This window comes from Panthera onca, chromosome B2, assembly GCF_046562875.1.
Source record: "Panthera onca isolate mPanOnc1 chromosome B2, mPanOnc1 haplotype 2, whole genome shotgun sequence".
In the NCBI taxonomy this organism is placed as follows: domain Eukaryota; kingdom Metazoa; phylum Chordata; class Mammalia; order Carnivora; family Felidae; genus Panthera; species Panthera onca.
Window position 1 is genome coordinate 71,798,493 of NC_138343.1, and position 24,286 is coordinate 71,822,778.

Below are 24,286 nucleotides of genomic sequence, written 5' to 3' on the forward strand. Positions count from 1 at the left end.
AATACTTGATCAAACAAGGTTGAAGCATCTCTCTCTTCTTTTCTTTAAGTTTATTTTTATTTATTTTGAGAGAGATAGAAAGAGCAAGTGGGGGAGGGGCAGAGAGAGAGAGAGATAGAATACCGAGCAGGCTTTATGCGCTGACAGCCCAGAGCCCAATGTGGGGGTCGAACTCACAAATCGTGAATACATGACCTGAGCCACCCAGGTGCCCCAGTATGTCGTAATTTTTTCCATGATCTTTTCGATTTCTGTTTGCAAGAGCTTTCCAGGGAATCATGATAGAAACTCCTATATCTACCTAGGGCTGTGTGTGAGTTTGATAACATGAATTGGTTGTAAACATGTGTCTGTTTTATTTTTATTTTTTCTACCAGAGCAAAGTCACAAAGGTTTTTTTTTTGTTTTTGTTTTTTCAAGTGAGTAGAGGTTGCATAATTTTTCAATGTAAGCTAGAAGTGGTAGGTTGGGACAGAAGCCACATTTGAAGTAACAGGTATTTTTGTGCTCGAGCTGAACATTCATTCACATTTATAGTTTAAATGCTTACCCAGCATTTTTTAGAATAGATTTTTGTTTCTCGATCCCTACTTTCTTTGCTTCCCTCTTTTCTCTTTTCTTTTTAATACCAAATGAAAACAGTACAAAATGCTAAAAACACATGAAGAAAGCAGACGAAGAGAAACTAAAGTAGGAACATAAAGACATTGTGTATTATGGTAAGCAATGTGTTCTGTTTTACAGAAAATAGTGAGATTTGTGCTATCTTTTAAAATGTTTATTTTTTTGAGAGAGAGAGAGAGAGAGGGAGAGAGACAGAATCCCAAGCAGGCTCCACATTGTCAGCGCAGAGCCCGACATGGGGCTTCATCTCACAAACTGAGATCATTGAGCCACCCAGGCGCCCCTGTGCTAGTTTTTCAAATCAGAATCCTTCTATTGAAAATAGTGTAAAATTGATTCTGAAAGCCAAATGTAGTTTGTTTCAAGGAATCTTAATTGAGTCTTTGAGATAAATTCAGATTTCTTTTAATAACTCTTCCTCTGTAACACTGGTATTTATGCAGTTGTTGAACAGTCATTAAAAACTAGACATAAGTTTGTGATTGGGGACAAAGTGGTGTAGTAAGACCTCAGGCTCTGGTTTCAAAACTGTGGGAGAATCCCTGGGGTAGCAAAGAGTATAACTTTGAGCAGATTATTTGGTCTTTCTTTTAATCCTTTGTCTCTCTCTTTCTAAATTGAGGAAAATAATAGCAGCCTCCTCATGGGTTGCTATGAACAGTAGTATCCACATTGAGTGCTTGGCCCATTTAACACATGTGCCACTTGCTGGTATCATCTTCTTCCTTGTCAAAGTCCTTCTCAAGAAGATCCTGGAGCCCTTTCCTCTCGACTGGAAGTGGGCAGTATCCACACTTTTCTTTCAGCTTTGCAATGTAACTGGACATTCAATTGCCCAGATCATAAAGTTCAGTGGATTATTTTCCACTTAGGAAATGAAGACCCTATTATTCATGGAAAAGGAGGAGATTTTCATATATTAAAATTAGAGAAGAGTTACACTTGAAAGTATCAGCAGAGTATTAGAAGATACTGACTACTTTGCTTCTTGCAGCTTCCTTTTATTATGTGTCTGCAAGTTTAGCTTTTTAAAAAAAAATTTTTTTAGTATTTATTTTTGAGAGAGAGAGAGAGACAGAGCCTGAGCCAGGGAGGGGCAGAGAGAGAGGGAGATTCAGAATCCAAAGCAGGCTTCAGGCTCTGAGCTGTTAGCACAGAGCCCAGCACGGGGCTCCAGCTCATGAACTGTGAGATCATGACCTGAGCCCAAATTCGGATGCTTAACCGACTGAGCCACCCAGGTGCCCTGCAAGTTTAGATTTTTAAGAGAAGAACAATATCTTAGTTACCAGAATATGGTGAACATCTGATAAATACTCATTTAACAGGTGGAATTTTTTTGGGGTGGGACAACATGTAAAATTTATAATAAGTGGGAATTAGGCTAAAAATACAAGATTTCTATAATTAGTAACAATTAGTTGCCGAAATATCAACCCTTTATAAGTGAGTTTACTGGGCTACATTTTGTACTGAAATTGTCTTTAAAAAATCTGTTTTTGCAGGTGGTTGTACCCAGAAGCCCTTTCCAGGCCAAAGGACTTCTTTTGTCATGCATAGAGGATAAAAATCCTTGTATATTTTTTGAACCTAAAATACTTTACAGGGCAGCAGGTAAAGGTTTCCTTTATTTGATAGTTGTGAATATCTTTATGTATTTTGTTTTACTTAGCTCAAAAAAACTATAACTTTTTTATAAGCTTGATTTATATTTTCCTTATTTATAGAAGGTTCTGATTGCTCTCTTCTATACTTAGTTTGTCTTTCACTGTATATTTTATTTTAACTTTAGGGAAAATCCATCTAGCTGTTTTATGTTTTGATTGTGGAAACAAAGAAGCAATATGAAATGTTAGTAAGAATATAGGGACTTATTTAGGTACAGAGTAGATGCCTAGTAAATGTAGGTTGAATGGAAAAGTGAATGAGCGCATTGTGCCAAATAATATCTAATATCTTTCCAGCTAAAGTGTCTTTATAGGTCTTTATCTAAATCAGAATACATTTGGTAGTGAAAGGGGCACTGTTAATGCTGTGACATCAGGTCAACACTGGAATGACTGTCTAAGGCAAACTGAGATGTTCAGTTACATTTCCTTAAGTTCAAAATCATAATCCTGTAAACACTCATCTGTCAGCTATAATGGAAATTACTTATAAGCTATAATGGAAATTTTAAATATCAAACTATTCTGTCTAAAGTATATATTTTTATTTTTTTTATTTTTTATTTATTTATTTTTTTAATGTTTATTTTTGAGACAGAGAGAGTCACAGCATGAGCAGGGAAGGGGCAGAAAGAGAGGGAGACACAGAATGTGAAGCAGGCTCCAGGCTCTGAGCTGTCAGCACAGAGCCCAACATGGGGCTCAAACTCACGAACTGTGAGACCATGACCTGAGCCGAAGTCGGACGCTCAACCGACTGAGCCACCCAGGCGCCCCTAAAGTATATATTTTTAAACCTAACTGTAAGCAAATGACAAAGACCCAGTTACCAGCTTTACTTTTTTAAACCTGATCTTAAGCAAATGGCAAAGAGGTACATTTTATTTTGAATTCAAAGGACATTGCTTTGGCAAATATTTCTTTTTCTTGAATAGTTAGGCCTAACATTTTTTATCGTGATATGATTTGCATACAATAAAGTACACAGATATTAAGTGTTCAGTTTGGTAGATTTTTTGACACTCTTAGAAATCCAGGTAAAGATTGTGAAAACAAAATCTAGAAAAGTTTCATTACTCTAGGAAGCTCCTTCTGCCTCTTCCTTGCCAATCTATTCTCTTTGCACCAAACTTAGCCAGTTGCTGATTCTGTCCCCAGAGATAAGTTACACGTTTTGAGGGCTCATGTAAATGAGTCATATTCATGGGTATGAGTATACCCAGACACCCTGGTGTATTGGGTAATACACCAGGAATGAAATTGGTGTGTCACAAGGTAGATGTAGATTTAACTTTGTAAGAATCTACTGAAGAGTTTTTCAAAGTGGTCATGTCATTTTATACTTTCACTGGAAATGTTTCAGAGTTCCAGTGCTCTTAAGGTAAACATATTTTAAATGGAATCTTTTCAGTTTTTAGGAACTCTGTTGTGATCTATATCTCATTATGGAATTAAAAATAGCATAAGAATTTAAAGTCTTGAGGTGGATAGGAAAACACTGATGGCATCACACTGAATAACCTTTTGATTGCTGATTACTGTGGATACTCTATGGGTATTATACTTGTAAGGCCAACCAACTGTTCAAGCCAATCAACGAATGCAGATTTTTTCAGTACATATTTAATGAATGGAGTGAATAAGAAACTTGGAAAAGTAATATTCATTTTGCTGCAAATTTTGAAACCAAGATTCGTAAGGGAAATGTTTAATGTGACAGGATTCCAGCTAAGAGAAAGAGCTTGAGAATTTTTTTTTTTTGGCCTGGGCCCTAGAAGAGATTATGAAAGACCCTGATGAGGAATGGGGCTCAAAAGTTTTTCAGAAGGTTCCCAGTGATTGATTATGTGCCATTTCAAGGACTTGAACTCTGAATCTTTTCTTGACCTCTAGGGGCTCAGTAAACAGAAAAACACAAGTTCTTTCACAGCTACAGAACTTCTCTGCAGAAGAGAGTAGGCGAGGAAAAAAGCTAGCCATCAAAATCTTTATATGGATGTTCTCTAGAGTTGATCCTTGGGTCAGCAGCATAAGCATCCTGGGAGCTTATTAGAAATGCAAGTTATAAAATTAATGTCTTCTGTAAAAATTTCAAGCATCAACAGAAAGTGAAAGTTCCTTTTCCCTACCCCCAACAGCTTTTCTCAGACATTTTTGTGTACATTTTTATTTGCATGCATATGTGAATTTATAGAACACATTTACATATAAACAGTTATATAAGATCATACTATAGACATTGTTCTGTAACTTACTTTTTGAGTCTTTTTCCATGTGTTTACATTTATACAAATCTGTGAATGTATAGAGCATATATAAACATATAATAAAAATAACATATTATAACTATTCTGTAATTTGCTTTACTTACCAATATGGTAATTTATTTTGGATATATTTCAATGTATACAATTTCAATGATTTAGCTGATTTTTAGTTCATAAATTATAGCACACTCAAAGGAATTTTATTCTTTCTCCTATTATGGAACTTTGAGTTATTTGTAAATTGTGCTTATTCTAAACCATGTTGAAGTAAACATCTCTTTTATTTATATGCATATATGTTTTATACACACAAACACACACACATGCGCATGCATAGAAGGAAGAAATTACAAGCCTATGTTCTTTATTGTTTAAATTATAAAACCTATGTTTCTTAATTCCATTCTTGTCTTTGAAAAGTCTCATATATTCATTGATTAAGCCCTGAGTAATAAATGATTAAAGCCAGACACTGCACGTCTCTAAATGCAGTGGAAAAACTAGAAGGATAACGTATATTGACACAGGTCCTGTGGGGAGACAAACAGTTTACCTGTTTATGGCCTGAAAGCTAAGAATGAAAGCTGGAAATGTTTGCTAGGACATTTAACTTGAGAATACTAAGAATAAAAGTCTTGCATTTTTATTCTCTTGTATATCAGAATTTTGCTTGTTCTTGTATTTTTTTAAGACATCTTTTTTCTGTATTCTGTCATCATGAAAAATGTTAGTCTTCTTTGTTAGAAGTTCATCTTGAAATAACTGGTCTCAACAGTTTGTTACCCTCTTGGAAATGTCATCATAGTATCTGTGCCCACAGACTAGATGTCATTGAGAGCAGCGTTTAACCTGTTATTTCTAAATTATAGTTTTAGTTTTTAGTCTTTTAATTATATTTTTAGTTTTAAAGTCTTTGTTTAAGTAAGCAGAAAACATTAAAGCATTCTATTTCTTCTTTTTGCATCTTCAGTGTAATGATTCTTCTTTTCCAAGAACACGTTATCTCTATTTATTCTAACTTTTGTGTCCACTGATAAATTGTGTAGATATTGTAATTAGGTTTGACACCTTTGTTGTTAGAGTTATTTTGAGATGCTTAGGGTCTTTTTTGCCTGTATGGTTGGGATATTTTTTTCCATTACATATTTCCAATAGGTTTTTATTACTGGTATATAGAAAAGGTATTGATTTTGTAGGTTAGTATTCCATTTGGAGACCATTCCCAATTCCCTGGTAATATTTTAGTTAAGTATCTTAGACTTTCTAGGTGGAAAACCTTATCTTCTATAGCTAATAATAGAGGCAGAGAGGGAGAGAGAGAATCCCAAGCAGGCTCCATGCTGACAGTGCAGAGCCCTACATGGGACTCAATCTCCCGAGCCCTGAGCGAAAATCAAGAATTGGATGTTCTACCGACAAGGCCATCTAGGTGCCTCTCCACGGTGTTGAATTTTACCAAATTCTTTCTAGATATCTGATGAGATGATTATCTGGTTTCTCTTCTTTGATCTCTTGATGAGGGTATATTTCATTAACCTATTTTCTGATGTTTCAATTCTTGTATTCCTGGGATAAATTCTACTTTATCAACGCATTGCTCTTTCAGCATATTGCTGGATTCAATTGAAGATTTTTTAAAAAGAGCTTTATGTTCATATGTAAAATTGGACCATAGTTTTCTCTATTTACATGTATGAATATAAGCATATATTTATGTGTCAAATTGGTCTATAGTTCATCATTCATTCAGAATCAGAAGTTACCCAAGTCTGGTTTCAGAATCAAAGTTGTTCCAGTCTTACAGGATGAACTGACATGCTTGCTTTTTCTGTGCTCCAGACTGGACTGAATAACTAGGAATGATCTGTTCTATAAGGTTTAATATAATTTGCTTGTAAAACTATCTGGTTCTTGCGAGTTTGGGGACACATCTTTGACTTTCTTTTGAGTATCTTTTATGGTTGTTGGACTACTACTTATTCTTGAGTAAATGTTGGTCATTTATATCTTTGTATAATGTATTTATTCCTTGGATTTTTAAACTTAGTAGTATAAAACTTTTCTTTCCTAGTATCATTTGATTAAATATATTAATGCATGTAAATTATTTATCATGCTTATCTGATAATTAATACTTGATAAATGTCATGTACTAAAAGATGTTTCTGTATTATTTAAAAATCTCCAATGACTTATTTTAATATTAACGATCTTAAGCATAAACTTTATGCAGCCTGTTGAGCCATGAGCACAACTCAGAGTGTTTGAATTAAGGAGAGAGAGAAAGGTAAAGATTTCAGAGAGCTTTAGGAGGAGAGGCCAGCCAACGTTCAGCCAGTTTCAGGAATAGCTGGTCCAAAATGGTTTTGTGAAGAGGGAGAGATTGATCTTGTGGTTTAGGATCTGTTGGTTGGGCAATTCAGTTTTCGCAAGAAGGTGGGGAAGAATAATTTCTGGGTCGGCAGTCATATCATGGCCACTCTAGGACATTTTTAATCCTTCAGGGACTCTTACAGATTATTTAGGATTATTTACGACATATGCTAGCTAGTTGGATGTGCATTGTATCATGTTAAATCAAACCAGTCTTCTACTTTTGATTATAGACAGTTCTTAATATGTTTCTCAAAATGTGTGCAAAGGCAGATGTCTAAAAGTAAAATATGGACTTACGTGTGATAAACAGTGTTCTTTATGAAGAAAGTTAAAATATAAAATTTCCAGTTAAACCTCACCATGTGAACATAGTTGTCAATGACATAGCATACAGACAGTAATATTAACAAGCCAAAACTGAACTGTTGATTAGCAGATGGGGTGTTTTTAGTTGATATTTTCATAGCTGATCTAAAGAATTTTAAATTAGGAATACAAGGCACACAAAAAGCTCTTTAGGAGTTTTCATGTTTAATGTATGTGAGTGTGCATTGAACAAAAAGTTAAAGATGTATAAATTACTTATACTTACAAGTTAGATAGTAAGCACTAAATTTTTAAGACCACTAGGGTTATATTTAGTAATTTTCACATACTTTTCACAGATAGAAATAAAGTGGTCAGGCTTATAAAAATTGCAGCTGGAAAAAGTTTTTTAATAACTTGAAATATGTATTAATTTTATCAATACTTTCTAGCATCCGTCAGTGTTGTATTTGAATTTATGGATTCTACCTAATTTATCTTTTTTATCTCTAGCATTGAATATAACTCGGGATTATGAAGTGACTATTAAGTAAATGATATTTGACTTAAGCCACTAGACTACAAATCATAGTTTCTGGCTGTGTAAGTATGCCTGGAGTCCTTCATAATTAGGTAGTTTTAATCCATAATTTGATATGAGGGGATTTATATGAAAGAAAAAGAAAGATATGAAGGAGTGACACACAGCACAACACACAGAGACCAACAAAGGGTGATATGTATGTGGAGAGTTTAAAGAATATTTGCTTTATTGAATATAAGGCCCCCTTAATGTCTAAAAATTTAATTTGAGAAAATGAGGGTGAATTGCTAGAGGTCAATGAGAAATCTAGATTTAAATCTTGATTGGTTTCAGGGAAAATAACATTTATTTATTTATTTATTTATTTATTTATTTAAAGTGTTTATTTATTTATTTTGAGAAAGAGAGCAAGCACGAGTTGGGGAGGGGCAGAGAGAGGAAGAGAGAGAATCCTAAGCAGGTTCTGCCCTGGCAGTGCAGAGCCCAACATGGGGCTCAGACTCACGAACCACGAGATCATGACCTGAGCCAAAATCCAGTGGGATGCTTAAACATCTGAGCCACCCAGGCACCCCAGCAATAATTTATTAAGATTATGTTTTCGGGGTGCCTGGGCAGCTCAGTTGGTTGAGTGTATGACTCTTGGTTTTGGCTCAGGTCATGATCTCACTGTTGTAGGATTGAGCCCCAGAATCTAAAGCAGGCTCTGCACTGTCAGTGCAGCTCTAAACTCACTCACAGCACAGATCTAACTATTTGTGAGATCACGTGACCTGAGTCAAAGTCAGGTGCTTAAGGGACTGAGCCACCCAGGCGTCTCCAGAGTCTCCACTTATTGTTGTCTCCTTAGTCTCCTTTGTTTTGGGATAGACCATTCTTTTGTCTTTTTTGTCTGTTATGACCTTCACATTTGGTAGAATGTCCTTCAATCAGTATGTCTGATGTTTCTTCATGATTAAGTTCAGGTTATGTAGATATTTGGGCAAGGATACCCCTGAAGTGATGCTGTGCCCTTCTCAGAGTATCACGTTGTGATAACACATGATGGTGTTCTCAGCTTGCTTGTTTTGACTTTTCTGTTATTTGTATATACTACCCTACTGCTTAGAATGCCAACCTTTTGCTTTTGTGCATCTGATTATATTCATTCTTCAGGATCTTTTTTTGTGGTTTTCTCTATTTGCTCTAGTTCATCTGCTTTCTCACTTTTCTGCAATCCTTTTACTCTAGTTCTCCATAAGACCTTGACATGCTCATGGTGTGAAGACCTATGTTATCATGTGGCTGTGATCTTCAATCACTGTCCCTTCTAAGAGACTTCTCTGGCTTATTCCCTTGATATTGAGACTTACTGTGTCAGTCTATGCTGTCCACACATGTTCCCAATAATCACCACCGGTTAAAATAGTATGAAAAGTTTAGTACTTAATTATTTTTTATTAAAAGTTAATTTTGTCTTTTAATTAGATAGTAATATTATAACAACTATTATAAGGACAGCTCATATTGACAAATAATATTGGTAACAGTATATTGATTTGGTCTTACTCATATAGACTGTTAATCTTTAGATTTTCAGTATTTTGAGGTGAAGAGATGATAGGAAAATTGGGGAATAATTTAAAAGTAATTACTACAATTACGATAATTACTATAGTAATTACTATAATTACTACAATTATACCAAAAAAATTCACTTAGATTTCTTGTTCATATATTTTCTTATCTTTAACATCAGTGTTAGGAGGAGTTGTTGGTATGGAAGTGAAAACTGTTAAAAGTGTGATCATAAGTAGCCTCACCTGAAAGATTATTTGGAAAAATAATAATTATAATACAGAGATACTGGTTGATGGTTAAATATCAGTTTTATACAGCAAATGATAATAGTAGTAAGAATAACCGTTCCTAGAATGAAAAATTTATAGTTTTAATGACTATAACAATGAGATTGAATTATTTCAAATGTAAAACTGTCTTCTTCCTAAGAACTGAAAGGATGACCACAGTGATTAACTGAACATGTCCTCATTCTGTCCTTATGACACGGTCGACAGACAAATGCTGCTTTCCACAGTTAACAGATGGGATACTGGGGCATAAAAGTGCTACAATGCTTTCTAAGAGATCACCAATTTAGTTAGATGCACAGACGGGGTTGGCAATTGGGTTCTTGGTTGGGTGAATTTTCCCACCCTCTCCCATTAGACTGTAAATTCTGACAAATTCGGTAGACTTTCTCAGGTATGAAGATTTCCAATATGTTGTTAGTAATCAGGCAGCATTGAAGTAACATTTTAGAAATATACTCTGTTTCTTTTTAAGAAGAACATTTATGTTTTATCACTGCATCATGTATAATGCAACATGAATAAAGCCCTACTGACTTTCACATTTGTGAGGAAACTAGCATTACTGCAGATTAGTGCCAGGGCAGAGAAATGACCCTATTATCTCTGTAATGGTAATATTGTGCCTCACAGGGAAACTTGCATCATTAAGAGTGAGTTATTATTTCTTGCAGACACTTTCTGCATGTGTTATTAATATATGAAGCCAGAAGGAACTGAAAAGGTTTTCCTGGGGACTTTGGTATATAATTTAAAGCTTTCCCCTTTACCTGAAACAGCACATAAATGTATGTTGACTGGTGTTTGTAGATGCACACACACACACACACACACACACACACACACACAACTTCACACCTCCATTTCTTTGTACACATCTTTGCTTTCTACATAGAATTCCCTCTGTATTTTCTCATCATCTCCAAGACCCCTGTCAATTGTGCCCTCCATGGTGGTACCGCTTCCTTGATTCTTACAACCAGGTTGTTGCTTCCCTCTGTATTCCTAGGGCAATTTATCCCTACCACTGTCTCTTGTTTTTGTTTGCTGATTGTGTCTTCCCATCTTCATACCTCCCAGTTGAGTATGTGCTTGTCAAAGACAGGGACTGCCTCTTTTAATTTCATATTCCAGTACGCTGTGTGATACCTGTATATATTGGCTATACAATAACTATTAAATGAATAAAAATATATAATACATAGTATATACATTTATATACAGCCTTATTTTAAAAATGTGTTTAAGATGACAAAACAAATTACAAGAAAATTAGAAGGAAAAAAGTAGGAGGATGAGGAAAAAAATTAGGGCGGGCATGAGCTAATTCATGCCATGAATCTGTAAGTATATATGTAATGTGACTGTAAGTGCATTTGCAATTACAAAGGAAACATATATATGGAATTTACAATGTATGTTTTAAAAATCTGATATTTGAGCAAAAAATTGCATTTTTTAATTTTGGTTTTAGAGTTCTTATTTTTCTGGGTCACACATTTGTGTTAATATATATCTGATATTGAAGGGTTTGTCTGGAATATTCATTAGTGCTACGATTTGAATGTAATCAGCATTTGGTGAAATGGAATGGTCTCATTTGGTCCCACTGCTATGAAAACAGAATTCTGTAATATGACTGTATAGGGGCTCTTCAGTTCTTGAAGTTTTCTGCTGTAACTCCTCTTACCTGTTCTCTTTCAAAAATCACATAGTCATGGAGTAGGAATGCAAGAATGCTTATTTGTAATAATAAGCTTCTCTTGGAGTAAGTATCTTTTACATTGGGGTAGCTAAGGTACTTGTGAGTTACGGCTTACCCTCTAAGTGACCTGTGTGCCACGTTTAAATAAACAAACATATTAAAATTGTATTCTTATTCTCCGGCTCTCAGGATTAAATTTATGTGACTCTAGTAGATTTTTTGGTTGTTATTAATATGAGACTCTTCTTGAATATAATTCCCTGCACGATTTTGTTGATGGAGAACAATGCCTTGTTTGCCATCTCATTCCTTAATTAAGTGTTAAAGTAATGAGGTCTTATTATGCTGGGTAATTTATTTAATACAATGAAGCAGTTAGTCACTCACTGGCAATTTCTCAGAGGAAGTGGGCCAAGATGCTAACCCACTTCTTTTAGTGTGCCAGCCATTAGAATTGTGCGTTCCAGGGATTTGCTAATCAGCTGGCAACTGATATAAAAGGCGGGAAAGACGGGACTCTTGAATGACAGCCACTGACTCACTGAAAAGATGGTGTGTGTACTGGCTTCAAGCCTTGTCTATTGGTATGCAGATCTTGCTGCCCTAGGAAAGACGACTTGATGATGACAAAGAGCCTATGGTGCTACCTTTCACAGGTTTGCTGGATATCATCAGCAAACTACCATCACTTTGGTTTAGCAACTGAGAACTGCTAAGTAGAATATACTACTCCAGTTGAATGTTTGTCTTCCTTCTGTGTGTTCCTTTATCCAGCCATATATCTGTTGGTTCATCTGTCCATCAAATACTGGATTTAAGCTGTCAATAAATGGGCTGGAATTAACCTCTGAAAGCACTGTTTAGAATTGAGGTTGGCAAACTTTTTCTATAAAGGAAGAGGTAGTAAGAATTTTAGCCAATAGGCCATGCTATCTTTTGTAACTACTCAATTCTGCTGTTGTAGGTTAAAAACAACCATAGATAATATATAAATGAATGGATGTGGCTGTACTCCAGTAAAATATTGTTTATAAAAATTGACTTGCTTACTCCTGGTGTGGATGGAAGTGTCTGGCTCAACATAATTTGTGTGCTACACAAGAACTTTTAAAGAAATGCTTTTAATTCTTATGAGTTTAAAAAAAATTTTTAACGCTTATTTATTTTTGAGAGAGATGGACAGAGCATGAGCAGGGGAGAGGCAGAGAGAGGGGTAGACACAGAATCTGAAGCAGGCTCCAGGCTCTGAGCTGTCAGCACAGAGCCCCATGCAGGGGCTTGAACTCACGAACTGTGAGCCAAAGTTAGATGCTTAACCAACTGAGCCATCCAGGCGTCCCTGCTTATGAGTTTTCTAACACAGCTTGTGTCTCATGTTTGTTAGTTAGCTTACTTGTCATCTGCTTTGAGTAGTTTTGTGGATTTTAGTGTATAGTTTAAATGTATTGGTGATTTTAAAAATATTCATTTCTTTCTCTGGCATTGATTATAGAAATGTTATTGGATTGGAAATATAAAAAAAAGAAAAGAAAAAACTTTCCATATCACTGAGAATAGTACCATTAAATTTGATAGTATTTATTTATTTATTTATTTATTTATTTTTACATTTATTTATTTTTGATAGACAGCGAGAGACAGAGCACAAGTGGGGGAGGGGCAGAGACAGGTGGAGACACAGAATCTGAAGCAGGATCCAGGCCCTGAGCTGTCAGCACAGAGCCCCTAAATTTGGTAGTTTTTAAAAAATCATTTATAAGTAAAATCTATATTTTTGACATGAAAACATGGCCAAGATATGTTGCCATGTGAAAAAATAGTGAGATGATAGAAGACTTCTGAACAGGGTGTACAATGTGATTCTATATGTGGAAAAAAAGATTCACATGTGTTGATAAGTGTGCATACTTGACTATTATAAATATCTGAAAAGACACTGAATCAGTCATGGTTCTTCACTTTCAAGCCGAGATCAACTCTGGCCAATATAAAAGCAGAAAAGATTTATTGAAGGATAATGGATAGCTGAGATATCTTTGCAGTGCCTAAGAGCCAGGCTTAGAGGCCATATGTCTAAAGCAATACCCAAAATTCCACCGCATAACTGGTTTTGCAAAGATGCCCCGGCACCTATTGGTGGATGTGGAACTGCAGTCTTGAATATTGATACCACTGAATCTGAATGCTGGATCTGCCTCCACTGTTACCCATACTCTAGGATGAGTTCTGGGTACTTGCTTCCATTTCATCAGCTTCCATTTCAGAGTCTGCCTTTGATTGGCAGAGCCCACATGTTGTGCCCTAGCTGCAAGGGAAGCTGGGAAAGTGCATATGTGGACCTTACTTCTGTAGTGGACAAAGTGCCTTGCCTCATCAGATGGGGCATTTCCCCAATTTAGGAAGAGGATTAAGAAGCGTGGATGACAGAAAGAATGAAAGCTGTCCCTGCAGACACCCAGGAAGTTGTTGGTATTGATTACTTCTGGGCAGTGGAGTTGGAAGAACTAACTGGGGCTCAGAGGGAACCTTTTTTTTTTTTTTTACTCTTCTTTGTTCTTTGAATTTAAAAAAAAAAAAAGATTAAAACAACAATGATAAAAGATTATGGGGAAAGCCAACAAAAGGGAACTATTTTTCCCCACCACTTCTGCTGTTTCACTGCTCTCACATGGAATTCAAGAGGGCTTCCTAGCCTAATGGGGCAATTCCATCAACTTCCTACTCAATTTCATTTAAAAATTCACCTCATGATTTCCTCTGGAATTCAGTCAACTCTATATTGCTTGTGTTTGGTTGGGCAGAAATAATCATGAAATAGTTTTCTCTGGGATACCAGTGGCTTATGCTTCCTTTAGCCCGGTAGAGCTGCTTAGCATATCTCTTCGAGATCTACAGGATTCAGCTCTGAAAATTAGGGTGTTGTCGGCTGCCATAGTGGATGAAGTGTTCATAGATGTAAGGCGCAAAAATAAAATATGCTTAAATATTTGGCCCTACTATGTATGTTTCATTTTTCAAACCTCCATAAATTTGCTTCTTGATAGAAAACTTGTCTGAGAACTTATTTCAGTCTGATCAAGTTTTAGCAGACATGTTAAAATTTTTTTTAGAATGGTTTTAGATTTACAGAAAAGGTATGGAGATAGTACAGGAGAGTTCCCATATACACCACATGCAGTTTTCTGTATTATTAACGTCTCCTATTAGTATGGCATATTTATTACAGTTGACACATATATTGACACATTGTTGACCAAAGCCCTAACTTTAAGTAAGACTTGATTAGTTTTTATCCAAAGTCCTTCTTCTGTTACAGGATAGCTGATATATTTTATACATTTACATTGTACTTTTTCATATGTGTAGTGATGTCATGGAGCCATATAATAAATGCTATTTCTGTTTTAAATAACTTAGGGAATTTGGGGGAAGAGTAAAATAAAGCTTTGCCACAATGAAATTCTTATATTCTCTTATGCACAAATGCCACATGAAAAAAAAATAACTTTTTATTTTTTTCCCCCATTACATATTCAGTTGAACAGGTTCCTGTAGAACCATACCACATCCCCCTGTCCCAGGCTGAAGTCATACAGGAAGGGAGTGATGTTACTCTAGTTGCCTGGGGCACTCAGGTCAGTAACATTTATAAGAACCAATAATGTCCATATTGTGCTTGGAAGCTCTCATTTTTAATCCTGATACTATAAAAATTTAAAGTGTTTTTCTTCTGTCTCAAATTTTAGTCTTGCTTGTGCTACATCTGTATTTGGTATTGATTTCTGGTTGAAAGTGAGGTGCCTATTCAGTTATATTAAAATATATATGAATGTGGTAAAGCCATTAAAATCTGTTGAGTTTATGCAAATGGATTCATTCAAAACTGTTTCTTTTGAGGCACATATTATACATCACTCACTCTGGCTTCTGCACTTGACCTGGTGTCTTTTTCATCACATCTGCTGCCATCTCATGTGATTATGTAGCTGGCCACGTGGGACATCTAGTGATCCAGCGTCCGAGTTCTATACCTTCCTCTGTTCCAGCGAGCCTCAATTCTGATCTGTCTCCATTTTCCCAGTGCTTGTCATGCTGCCCTGCCTCCAGACTTTGAAACTCGGGACTCTTTGCTCCTCTGGCCATAGACTTCTATCTTTGACTTTTCTCTCTCCTTCTTTTAAAGAAATGGTCCATTTTTTTTTCTTCTGTGTAAAGGAAATACTTATTTTTAGAAAATTTGGTACAACGTTAAATAACGAAAATAATAGAAATCATTTATAATACCACAACCTCCTACTCTCCTCTCCACTCGATGTTTGGCTTGGAGAGCCAGTCCTCCTGGTTTCTTACCTCCAGTGGGAAAATCTTGTATCTGTACCCTTTCATGCAGCATGCATCCTTGCCTCTCTTTGTAATAGGGAAGTTAGTGTATTGGATACTATGTCCTATAACTTGCTTTTTCCTCATACCTTCCATGTCTGCTGCCACTCCTTTCTTCTTTCTCTTTGTACTCAAAAGAAGAGGTGTCTGGTTTTTATACCTACCTCTACAAATCTTTCAGATTATATTCTCTTTTACCTTCTCCAGGTCTGTAACTTACCAGCTAGTCCCTTCTCTCTTTTGCATCTTCAGTTTCTTCTTTCCACGTCCCTTTTATTAACAAGGTGTATATTTCTTAGGGGCGCCTGGGTGGCTCAGTCGGTTAAGTGTCCAGCTTCGGCTCAGGTCATGATCTCACAGTTCATGAGTTCAAGCCCCCGCATCGGGCTCTGTGCTGACAGCTCGGAACCTGGAGCCTGCTTTGGATTCTGTGTCTCCCTCTCTTTCTGCCCTTCCCCTGCTTGTGCTCTGTCTCTCTCTGTCTCAAAAATAAGTAAACATTGCAAAAAATTTAAAAAAGGTGTGTATTTCTTCTCTATCTAAAAAATACCTTTTCTCTACCCTGCTTTTCCCTTAAATACCAGTACATCTCCTCCTTTCTTTTATCACTAAACTTGAACAACCATTTTCTACTACCTATATTTAATTCCTTAACTTCCTTATGTTCTTGCACCTATGAGTTCTGTTCCCACTAATTTACTACAATTATTTCTGCTAACATTCCTAATTTTCTAATGATTAAATCCAACCCTTATCCCATATTGCTATGGTGTATGATACTGGCTGCTGTTTTTATGAAACACTTTCTTCTTTAGTTTCTGGGAGATATTGTCTCCTGAGTTTTCTTCGTGTTTTTTGTTGTTGTTGTTTTCTTTCTTTCTTTCTTTCTTTCTTTCTTTCTTTCTTTCTTTCTTTCTTTCTTTCTTTTTTTAAAGTGAGCTCCTTCTTCTCCATTTTCCCCTTAAATGTTGGTCATCTACAGGGTTCCACAATCTGCTCTTTACTTCTCCTTCCTCATGCCCTCTCTAGAAACTCAACCTACTCCTGTGACTTTACCTTCTGTATGCTGATATCTTTAGAATCAATGTCTCTATCAATGACTGCTCTCCTTTTCTTTGAGAACATCTTTCCAACTGTTTTCTAGACATCTGTGTTTGATTATTTTGGTAGAATATGGGGTTCAACATGTCTAAGATGTTTAATTCTTCATGAAAATCAGTTTCTCTGACTTTAAACACTGTTTCTATTAATGATATCAGAATTCAGTTAGTTTTTCAGGTCTCAATCTCTAGTTATTCTCTGCTGTTTTTATTTCAGGTTCATGTCATGCGAGAGGTGGCTTCCATGGCTCAAGAAAAGCTTGGAGTGTCTTGTGAAGTCATTGATCTGAAGACCATACTACCTTGGGACATGGATACAGTTTGCAAGGTATGAATACAGTTTGATAGGGTGTCATTTCTTTAAACTCTTGGGGAATATTTACTGGCAGTTTGCAGAGTTGTTTTGAAATTTTGAGCTTCATGAGCACTTTCACCTGATTGAAAACTTTAAAAATTTACACCGTGACAGAAGCATGTGGTGTATAATCAGTTTAATGCTCAAGGAAACCAATCACTTGACAGTTTTTCCCTTCCATAGTTCTCTGTTTAAAATATTACAAAACTGGAGTAGTGCAAATAGGAGCATTTCAAGTATGTTGAAAGTCACCTGTGTTTTTAACTATTTATCACTTGAACTACTTAGGATTTGATAAGCATTGTTCAATATAGTCTGCTAAATGGTTTGGCTAAATTTTCATTGTCTCCTCTCCAAAAGAGATGGAGATGGATTATGTTCAAAACAAAACCAAACCAAAAAAACCCCTCTTTGCACGGTCTTAATACTGTGAATCACAGTTTAAATGTTATGTTGTGGGATTCTGGCTGCTCTTAGTTTTCTGTCTAAGCAACCGCTTGGTAGTCCCTTCTCAAGAATATAGTTCGTCGCATTTACTTGGCTATAACTGATATCTTTCATATTAACGTACAGATAAACATTCCCACTGTGGTATGTAAGGAAAATTAAGCCCTTTTTTTTGTGATGGTAGTATCTACTAAAGTTTAGGTAATGTTGCATATATTACTTTTCCTTGATTTACTGTTATAACAAGTGAGTCATAAGACTGAGGGTATTTTACATTTATTTTTTTAAGGAATATTAAAATTTTTTATTATTAGAAGTATTCTTAGAATATATGTATAAGACAAAGAAGGAGGGAAATGACCATGAAGTATTAAAAGTTAAGCCAGAAATTTAATTCTGCAGAGGCTGGTTTATGTATCTTGATTTTTTTTTTTTTACCAATTTATTTCACAGCATTTATTGAGTACCTACATTAGCGAGTGTTCTAATAGACATATAAAATTAAGTAAGACAAGTTCCTAGAAGATTATTTTCTAGGAAACAAAAAACACTTTTTTTTAAATTTTATTTTTTATTTTTTAAAATTTATATTCAAATTAGTTAGCATATAGTGAAACAATGATTTCAGTAGATTCCTTAATGCCCCTTACCTATTTAGCCCATCCCCCCCCCCCCACAACCCCTCCAGCAACCCTCAGTTTGTTCTCCATATTTATGAGTCTCTTCTGTTTTGTCCGCCTCCCTCTTTTTATATTATTTTTACTTCCCTTCCCTTAGTTCATCTGTTTTGTATCTTAAAGTCATCATATGAGTGAAGTCATATGACATTTGTCTTTCTCTGACTGACTAATTTCACTTAGCATAATACCCTCCAGTTCCATCCATGTAGTTGCAAATGGCAAGATTTCATTCTTTTTGATTGCCGACTAATACTCCATTGTGTGTGGTGTGTGTATGTGTGTATGTGTATATATATATATATATATATATATATATATATATATATATATACACCACATCTTTATCCATTCATCCATCAATGGACATTCGGGCTCTTTCCATATTTTGGCTATTGTTGATAGTGCTGCTATAAACATGGGGGTGCATGGGTCCCTTTGAAACAGCACACCTGTATCCTGTGGATAAATGCCTAGTAGTACAATTGCTGGGTTGTAGGGTAGTTCTATTTTTAGTTTTTTGAGTAACCTCCATACTGTTTTCCAGAGTGGCTGCACCAGCTTGCATTCCCAAACATTTATTATTTTTTAAGAAGTTTAGCATTCTCCTAGCTTTTATAGGCTGTTTCTTAGGTTAGTCACGTGAAAAAAAATCTGCAACTACTACTGATGTAAAAGTACAGCATAGGTTATATTTAGGTAAAGATTGTTTTATAATTTAATGAAAGATTTAAGATTTGTTATAGTAAATGTTCCGTGGACTCACTTGACATCATCTAAACACTGGACATGGTTACAAATGGTTTCAACAATATTCTAAGTCTTTATATTTGTAGCTTCCATCATTAAGGGCAGTATTTTAGGTTGAATTATTCGTAACTGCATGAAAGTAATGCTTCTTTAGGCTTTTTCAAATCGAGTCAGATGCGGGGTTTTCTTTTAAGTAGCCAGCTGTTCCAAATCATGGAAAGCTGGAACTGATAGCCTTTGCCCCAGAATGGGCTTCTTTTTTTGCAACTGTACCCCACTTATTCTTGGAGTTTATATTTATAAAGTGAAAGGTGCTTTTGTATGGGAATATAATGTTTTGTTATGGTACAGTGGGGGTACTGATATATGGGTAGGATAAGTACTTTTAAACTTTATTTACATTTTTATATGTCCAAACAGAGTTTGTAGCAGCTTATGGTAAAACACAAATGTAACAACACTCCAAGCTGATAATTGGGAAGGTAATGAAGAGAGAGGAAAAAGAAGGGGGAAATTATTTGTTTACATTTCTCTCTACATCATTTGCTTGTGTGGAACTCCCCCTCCTCCTTTTATTAAATCTACTGGTTGCACCTTTGTATGGTCCTGGAATGTAGGTCCTATTTCCTTAGGGCTCTTTACTATTGGAAAAGATGAAAGAGGAGACTAGAGACCGCTGCTGCAATGAGAAGGTGATGCATCAAACCTCTGAGTCGCCAGCATCCTCACTGTAGTCTTGTGTTCGGGTGCTTTCATCTTGCCATTGTCTGGTTGATGACCCTCCAGTTATGACAGTGAAAGCCAGCTTGTCATATCTTGATTACTTTGGGTTCTTTGACTCTCTTCCCTGCTGGTCATGGTGATCTTGTTTTTTCCTTTCATGTATCAAAGGAAAGTTTTGATACTTGGCATCTTTCTAGGATTTGGAGATAACTTTAACAAGAGGGCCCTATAGCTAAACCTCATTAAAAGTGAGGCTTTCGTTGTTGTTGTTTAATTAGAGTTAAGTTTTTCTTTATGAATTCCATAGTAATCAAAATTTATGTTTATTATCTCTTTCAGTTAGTGCTGTGTTTTATCTTTTTTTTTTTTTTTTGTCTTATGATAAAATCAGATCCCTCAACTCTGTTCATGACATGTTAAGCTCAGCACCAAAATGCATCTTTTTGGAAAACCTAATCAAGAAAAGCCTATTAAAGGTAAAAAAAAAATCCTTATTGAAAATACACATTAGCACACTAAGCATAGTAAAATGACTCTGGGACAGTTGAGGAATTGGTTAATGAAGTCTGAATTTAACTGCATTTTTAAAAACATAGTCCTACTTTTTGCTTAAGCCTTGAAGCATTGTTTGGAAGTTATAATTTTGAAAAATTGCTTGGGGACAGAAAGCAGCAGAGTTTTTGAATGTTGCTCCAGGGAGCTACAAAATTGGAGACCTGAGTAGATCTAAGAACCGTAGTTCATTTATTTAATTCTGAACCTGATATTAAAGGGCTAAGCTGGAAACCTCTAAAAAGCAGAATAAAAATTCCTGAGTTTTGAGTTGCCTAGGAGACCAAGACCTACCCCGAGGATTTGGGGTATGAGTGGGGTGGGGGAGAACATCAGTGAAGAGAGTTGAAGGCCCTGAAGTGAGTGGCAAATGGACTCTTTTTACTTGGGGGCACCTGCCAAGTAAGTTTCAACTAGAAATTGAGAATCCAAGTGTATAGACTCCATATTTGATTGGGTTGCAATGACAGAATGGGAAACTTGGTGGGATTGTGTGTGTATGTGTTAAATACACAGTTAGTCTTCCATTAAAGATATTTGCCAAATTTTAAACCTGTGTATGGTGGGCGCTAAGCAGAAAATAAATACCTAAAAGGCCAAGCCATCACTGGAGACTAAAGTGTCAAAGACCAATCATACTCTCAGTTGAAAGCTGTAGAGTCAGGTCTTAGGATATGAATCAAACCAGAAGTAGATCACAGCTTCCCCAGTCCGCAGCAGTCTCACCCCCTCTCAGTTCCTTTCCTGGATTAATGTAACTTACCTTATGCTCTGTCTGCCCAGCAGAATGAGGAAACAGTCCTCCCATCATCTGGAACCTCTATGAATCTGCATTCAATAAAAAATTACTAAGTATATGAAGAGACAGGACCATTTGATTCAAAACCAAGAAAAAACACAAACAATAGAAAGCAGAAACACAGGTGATCCAGATACTGGAGTTAGCAGACAAGGACTTATTTATGTTTAGGAACATAGAGGAAGAAAAGGAACAAAAGAGGTAAGAGTGTGGAGAATAATCCTAGAGGGTTGGTTGTGTGTGTGTGTGTGTGTGTGTGTGTGAGTGAGAGAGAGAGAGAGAGAGAACATTTTAGAACCAAAGAAATATTTGTCAATAAGATCTCAGTGGATGCGTTTATAAAGTTATTGGACTTAGAACATGATAGTATTAATGAACTAGAAGGCAAGTATATAGAAAATGTTTAAACTCAAGCACAGTTTGATTGATTGGGTGAAAATAAAATAGACTAAAACAGAAGGGAGCATAAAACACATTGGGGATCTGGTCAAAGGATCTGTCCCATATATGATTTGAATTCCAGAAGGAAAAGAGAGAATGAATTGGTCAGAAACAATATAAGAAGTATTTCTCATGAAACTTTCAGGACATCACTATAGTCAAGAGGATTTGTGAACCTCTAACGATGTATTAAAGAAAAAAACCCACACTCATGTACACAATGGGATGACATCTTAACTTGCTGAGGATGCCAACCTAACATTCTATACCCAGTGAAAATATACTCTTAAAATTAAAATGAAGTAAAAAATACTTTACACAAATATAAATTGAGAGAATTAATCACCAGCACATTTTCACTAAAAGAAATACTATAAGGGAGTTCTTTAGGCAGAAGGAAAATGATCCTCGAAGACAGTGAGAATGGGGCTTACATGAAGTTAAAATATTCCATTGTTCTAGGATTATTAAATGTAAAATTTTTATCAGATTACATTAATTTAGGGATGCATGTTGTAACCTTCGGATTAGCAACTGAAATAATATTGAAAGTGTATTTCCAGCAAATTAAAAAGGGAAGTATAGATTAATAGAAATATTTGGTTAAACTAAAAGAAAGGAAAATATATATTTAAAAAAAAAACCCAAAAACCTAAAAAGCAAAAGAGGTGTGTCCATAGAAAACAGAGGATAGATATAAACCTAAGTATGTAAGTAAGTAAACACAAATGGATTAAATCTAATAAAAGCCTTCATTAAAAACCTCATTAAAAAATAACACCAATATAGGGCACCTAGGTGGCTCAGTCAGTTGAGCGTCCAACTCTTGATTTTAGTTTGGGTCATGATCCTAGGTTGGTGGGATCAAGCTCCGTGTCAGGCTCTGTGCTGAGCATGGAGCCTGCTTGACATTCTCTCTTTCCCTCTGCCCTTCTTCCCCACTCATTCTCTCTCTTTAAAAAAATCAATCAATCAATCAATAACACCAATGTGTAGCTTAAGAGAGATACTTTAAATATAAGGACACAGAAAGTTTGAAAGGGATGGAAAAAAGACCGCTGGTATAGCCATACAAATTTCAGATAAAGCTTTTAAGGCAAGATGTGTTACTAGAAATAAAGAACATTTCATAACGCTAAAGGAATCAATCTACCTTGAAGATGTCACAATCTTAAATCTATTATGTCCTCAACAGCATAGTTTCAAAATACATAAAGCAAAAGAAAACACAATACTAAAAGGAGATGTAGACATATCCACAATCATAGTGGGAGACTTTGACACCCTTCTTAAAAAACTGATCAAACAAGCAGATAGTATCAGTAAGTATATAGAAGATCTGAAGAGTTAAACTTGTCCTAATTGTGTACTCAACTATATAAGGAATAATTCTTTTTTCTTTTTTCCACTGAAGAATAATTGACATATAGTATTAGTTTCTGGTGTACAACATAGTGATTCAATATTCATATACCTTATGAAATGATCACCACAATATGCCTAGTTCGATTGAATATGGAACATTTATCAAAACCAACCAAATGCTAGGACATAAACATACAATGCTAAACCTCTGAAGTTTGAAGTCATTTAGAGTATGTTTGAACAGTGGAATTCAGTTAGAAATTGAAATAAAAAATACCAGAAAAGCCTCAACTTTTTACAAATTAAATAATTTACGTTTAAATCATGGGTTGTACCCTCCCCCATTCATGCTGTGTCTCTCTCTGTCTCCAAAATAAATAAACGTTAAAAAAAAAAAAAAATTAAAAAAAAAAAAAAAAGGGGGCGCCTGGGTGGCTCAGTCGGTTAAGCGGCCGACTTCGGCTCAGGTCATGATCTCGCGGTCCGTGAGTTCAAGCCCCGCGTCAGGCTCTGTGCTGACAGCTCAGAGCCTGGAGCCTGTTTCAGATTCTGTGTCTCCCTCTCTCTGACCCTCCCCCATTCATGCTCTGTCTCTCTCTGTCTCAAAAATAAATAAACGTTAAAAAAAAAATTTAAATCATGGGTTGTAAACTGCAATAGAAATTAGAAAAATACTGAAGTGTTATGAAGTTATTACATATCAAAAATTTCAAGATTTAGCTAAAACCATGCTCAGACAGAACAGTATGACTGTGCAAATACATATATTTAGAAAACAGGAATAAGAACAAAAAAATTAATGATCTGAATTTCCATTCCAGAAAGAAAATCAAACCTAGAGAAAATGGAATAAATGTAGTGATAAAAAGTAGAAATCAGTAAAACAGAAAATGTACAATAGAGAAGCTTAATAAAGTAAAATTTAGATCTTTGAATAGATTAATGTACTTGATAAACCTTTAGGAAGACTAATGAAAAAAATAGGACAAAAACAAATGACAGATATCAGGTATGAAGAAGCAGAGAATACAGACAATAGAAAGATATTGAGAGGATATCATGAATAATTTTACAAATAAGTTTGGGTGAAATGGACAGACTCCTGCAAAAATATAATGTTTTCAAAATAATAATTAGGTAATCTCAATAGTCATATATCAAAGAAATTTAATCCATTTTTATTAATGCTTATATAAGGAAAACCCTAGACTCATAGGGCTTTATTGGTGAATTCTTTAAAACACAATTCTTATACAAATTCTTACAGAAAATAGAACAAGAGGAAAAACTTCCACATTCTTTTTATAAGGCTGGCTTAATATTCATATCAAACCTGTTTCTGACAGTATATAAAGCAA

The 24,286-nt window shown here is 35.4% G+C and overlaps 1 protein-coding gene across 3 annotated transcripts in view; it reads left to right on the top strand.

The window, feature by feature from the left end:
- Positions 1-24,286, top strand: part of BCKDHB (branched chain keto acid dehydrogenase E1 subunit beta) — a 210,958-nt gene that overhangs the window by 55,448 nt on the left and 131,224 nt on the right. For 2 of the 3 annotated variants that reach the window (XM_060616022.3, XM_060616021.3), the window contains exons 6-8: positions 2,130-2,238; positions 14,877-14,974; positions 17,037-17,147. In XM_060616022.3, the coding sequence (XP_060472005.1) occupies positions 2,130-2,238; positions 14,877-14,974; positions 17,037-17,147 (318 nt within the window). Of the gene's footprint in view, positions 1-2,129; positions 2,239-14,876; positions 14,975-17,036; positions 17,148-20,162; positions 20,248-21,109; positions 21,241-24,286 lie in introns of those variants that run through there. The other variant, XR_009605079.2, reaches the window with a different exon arrangement.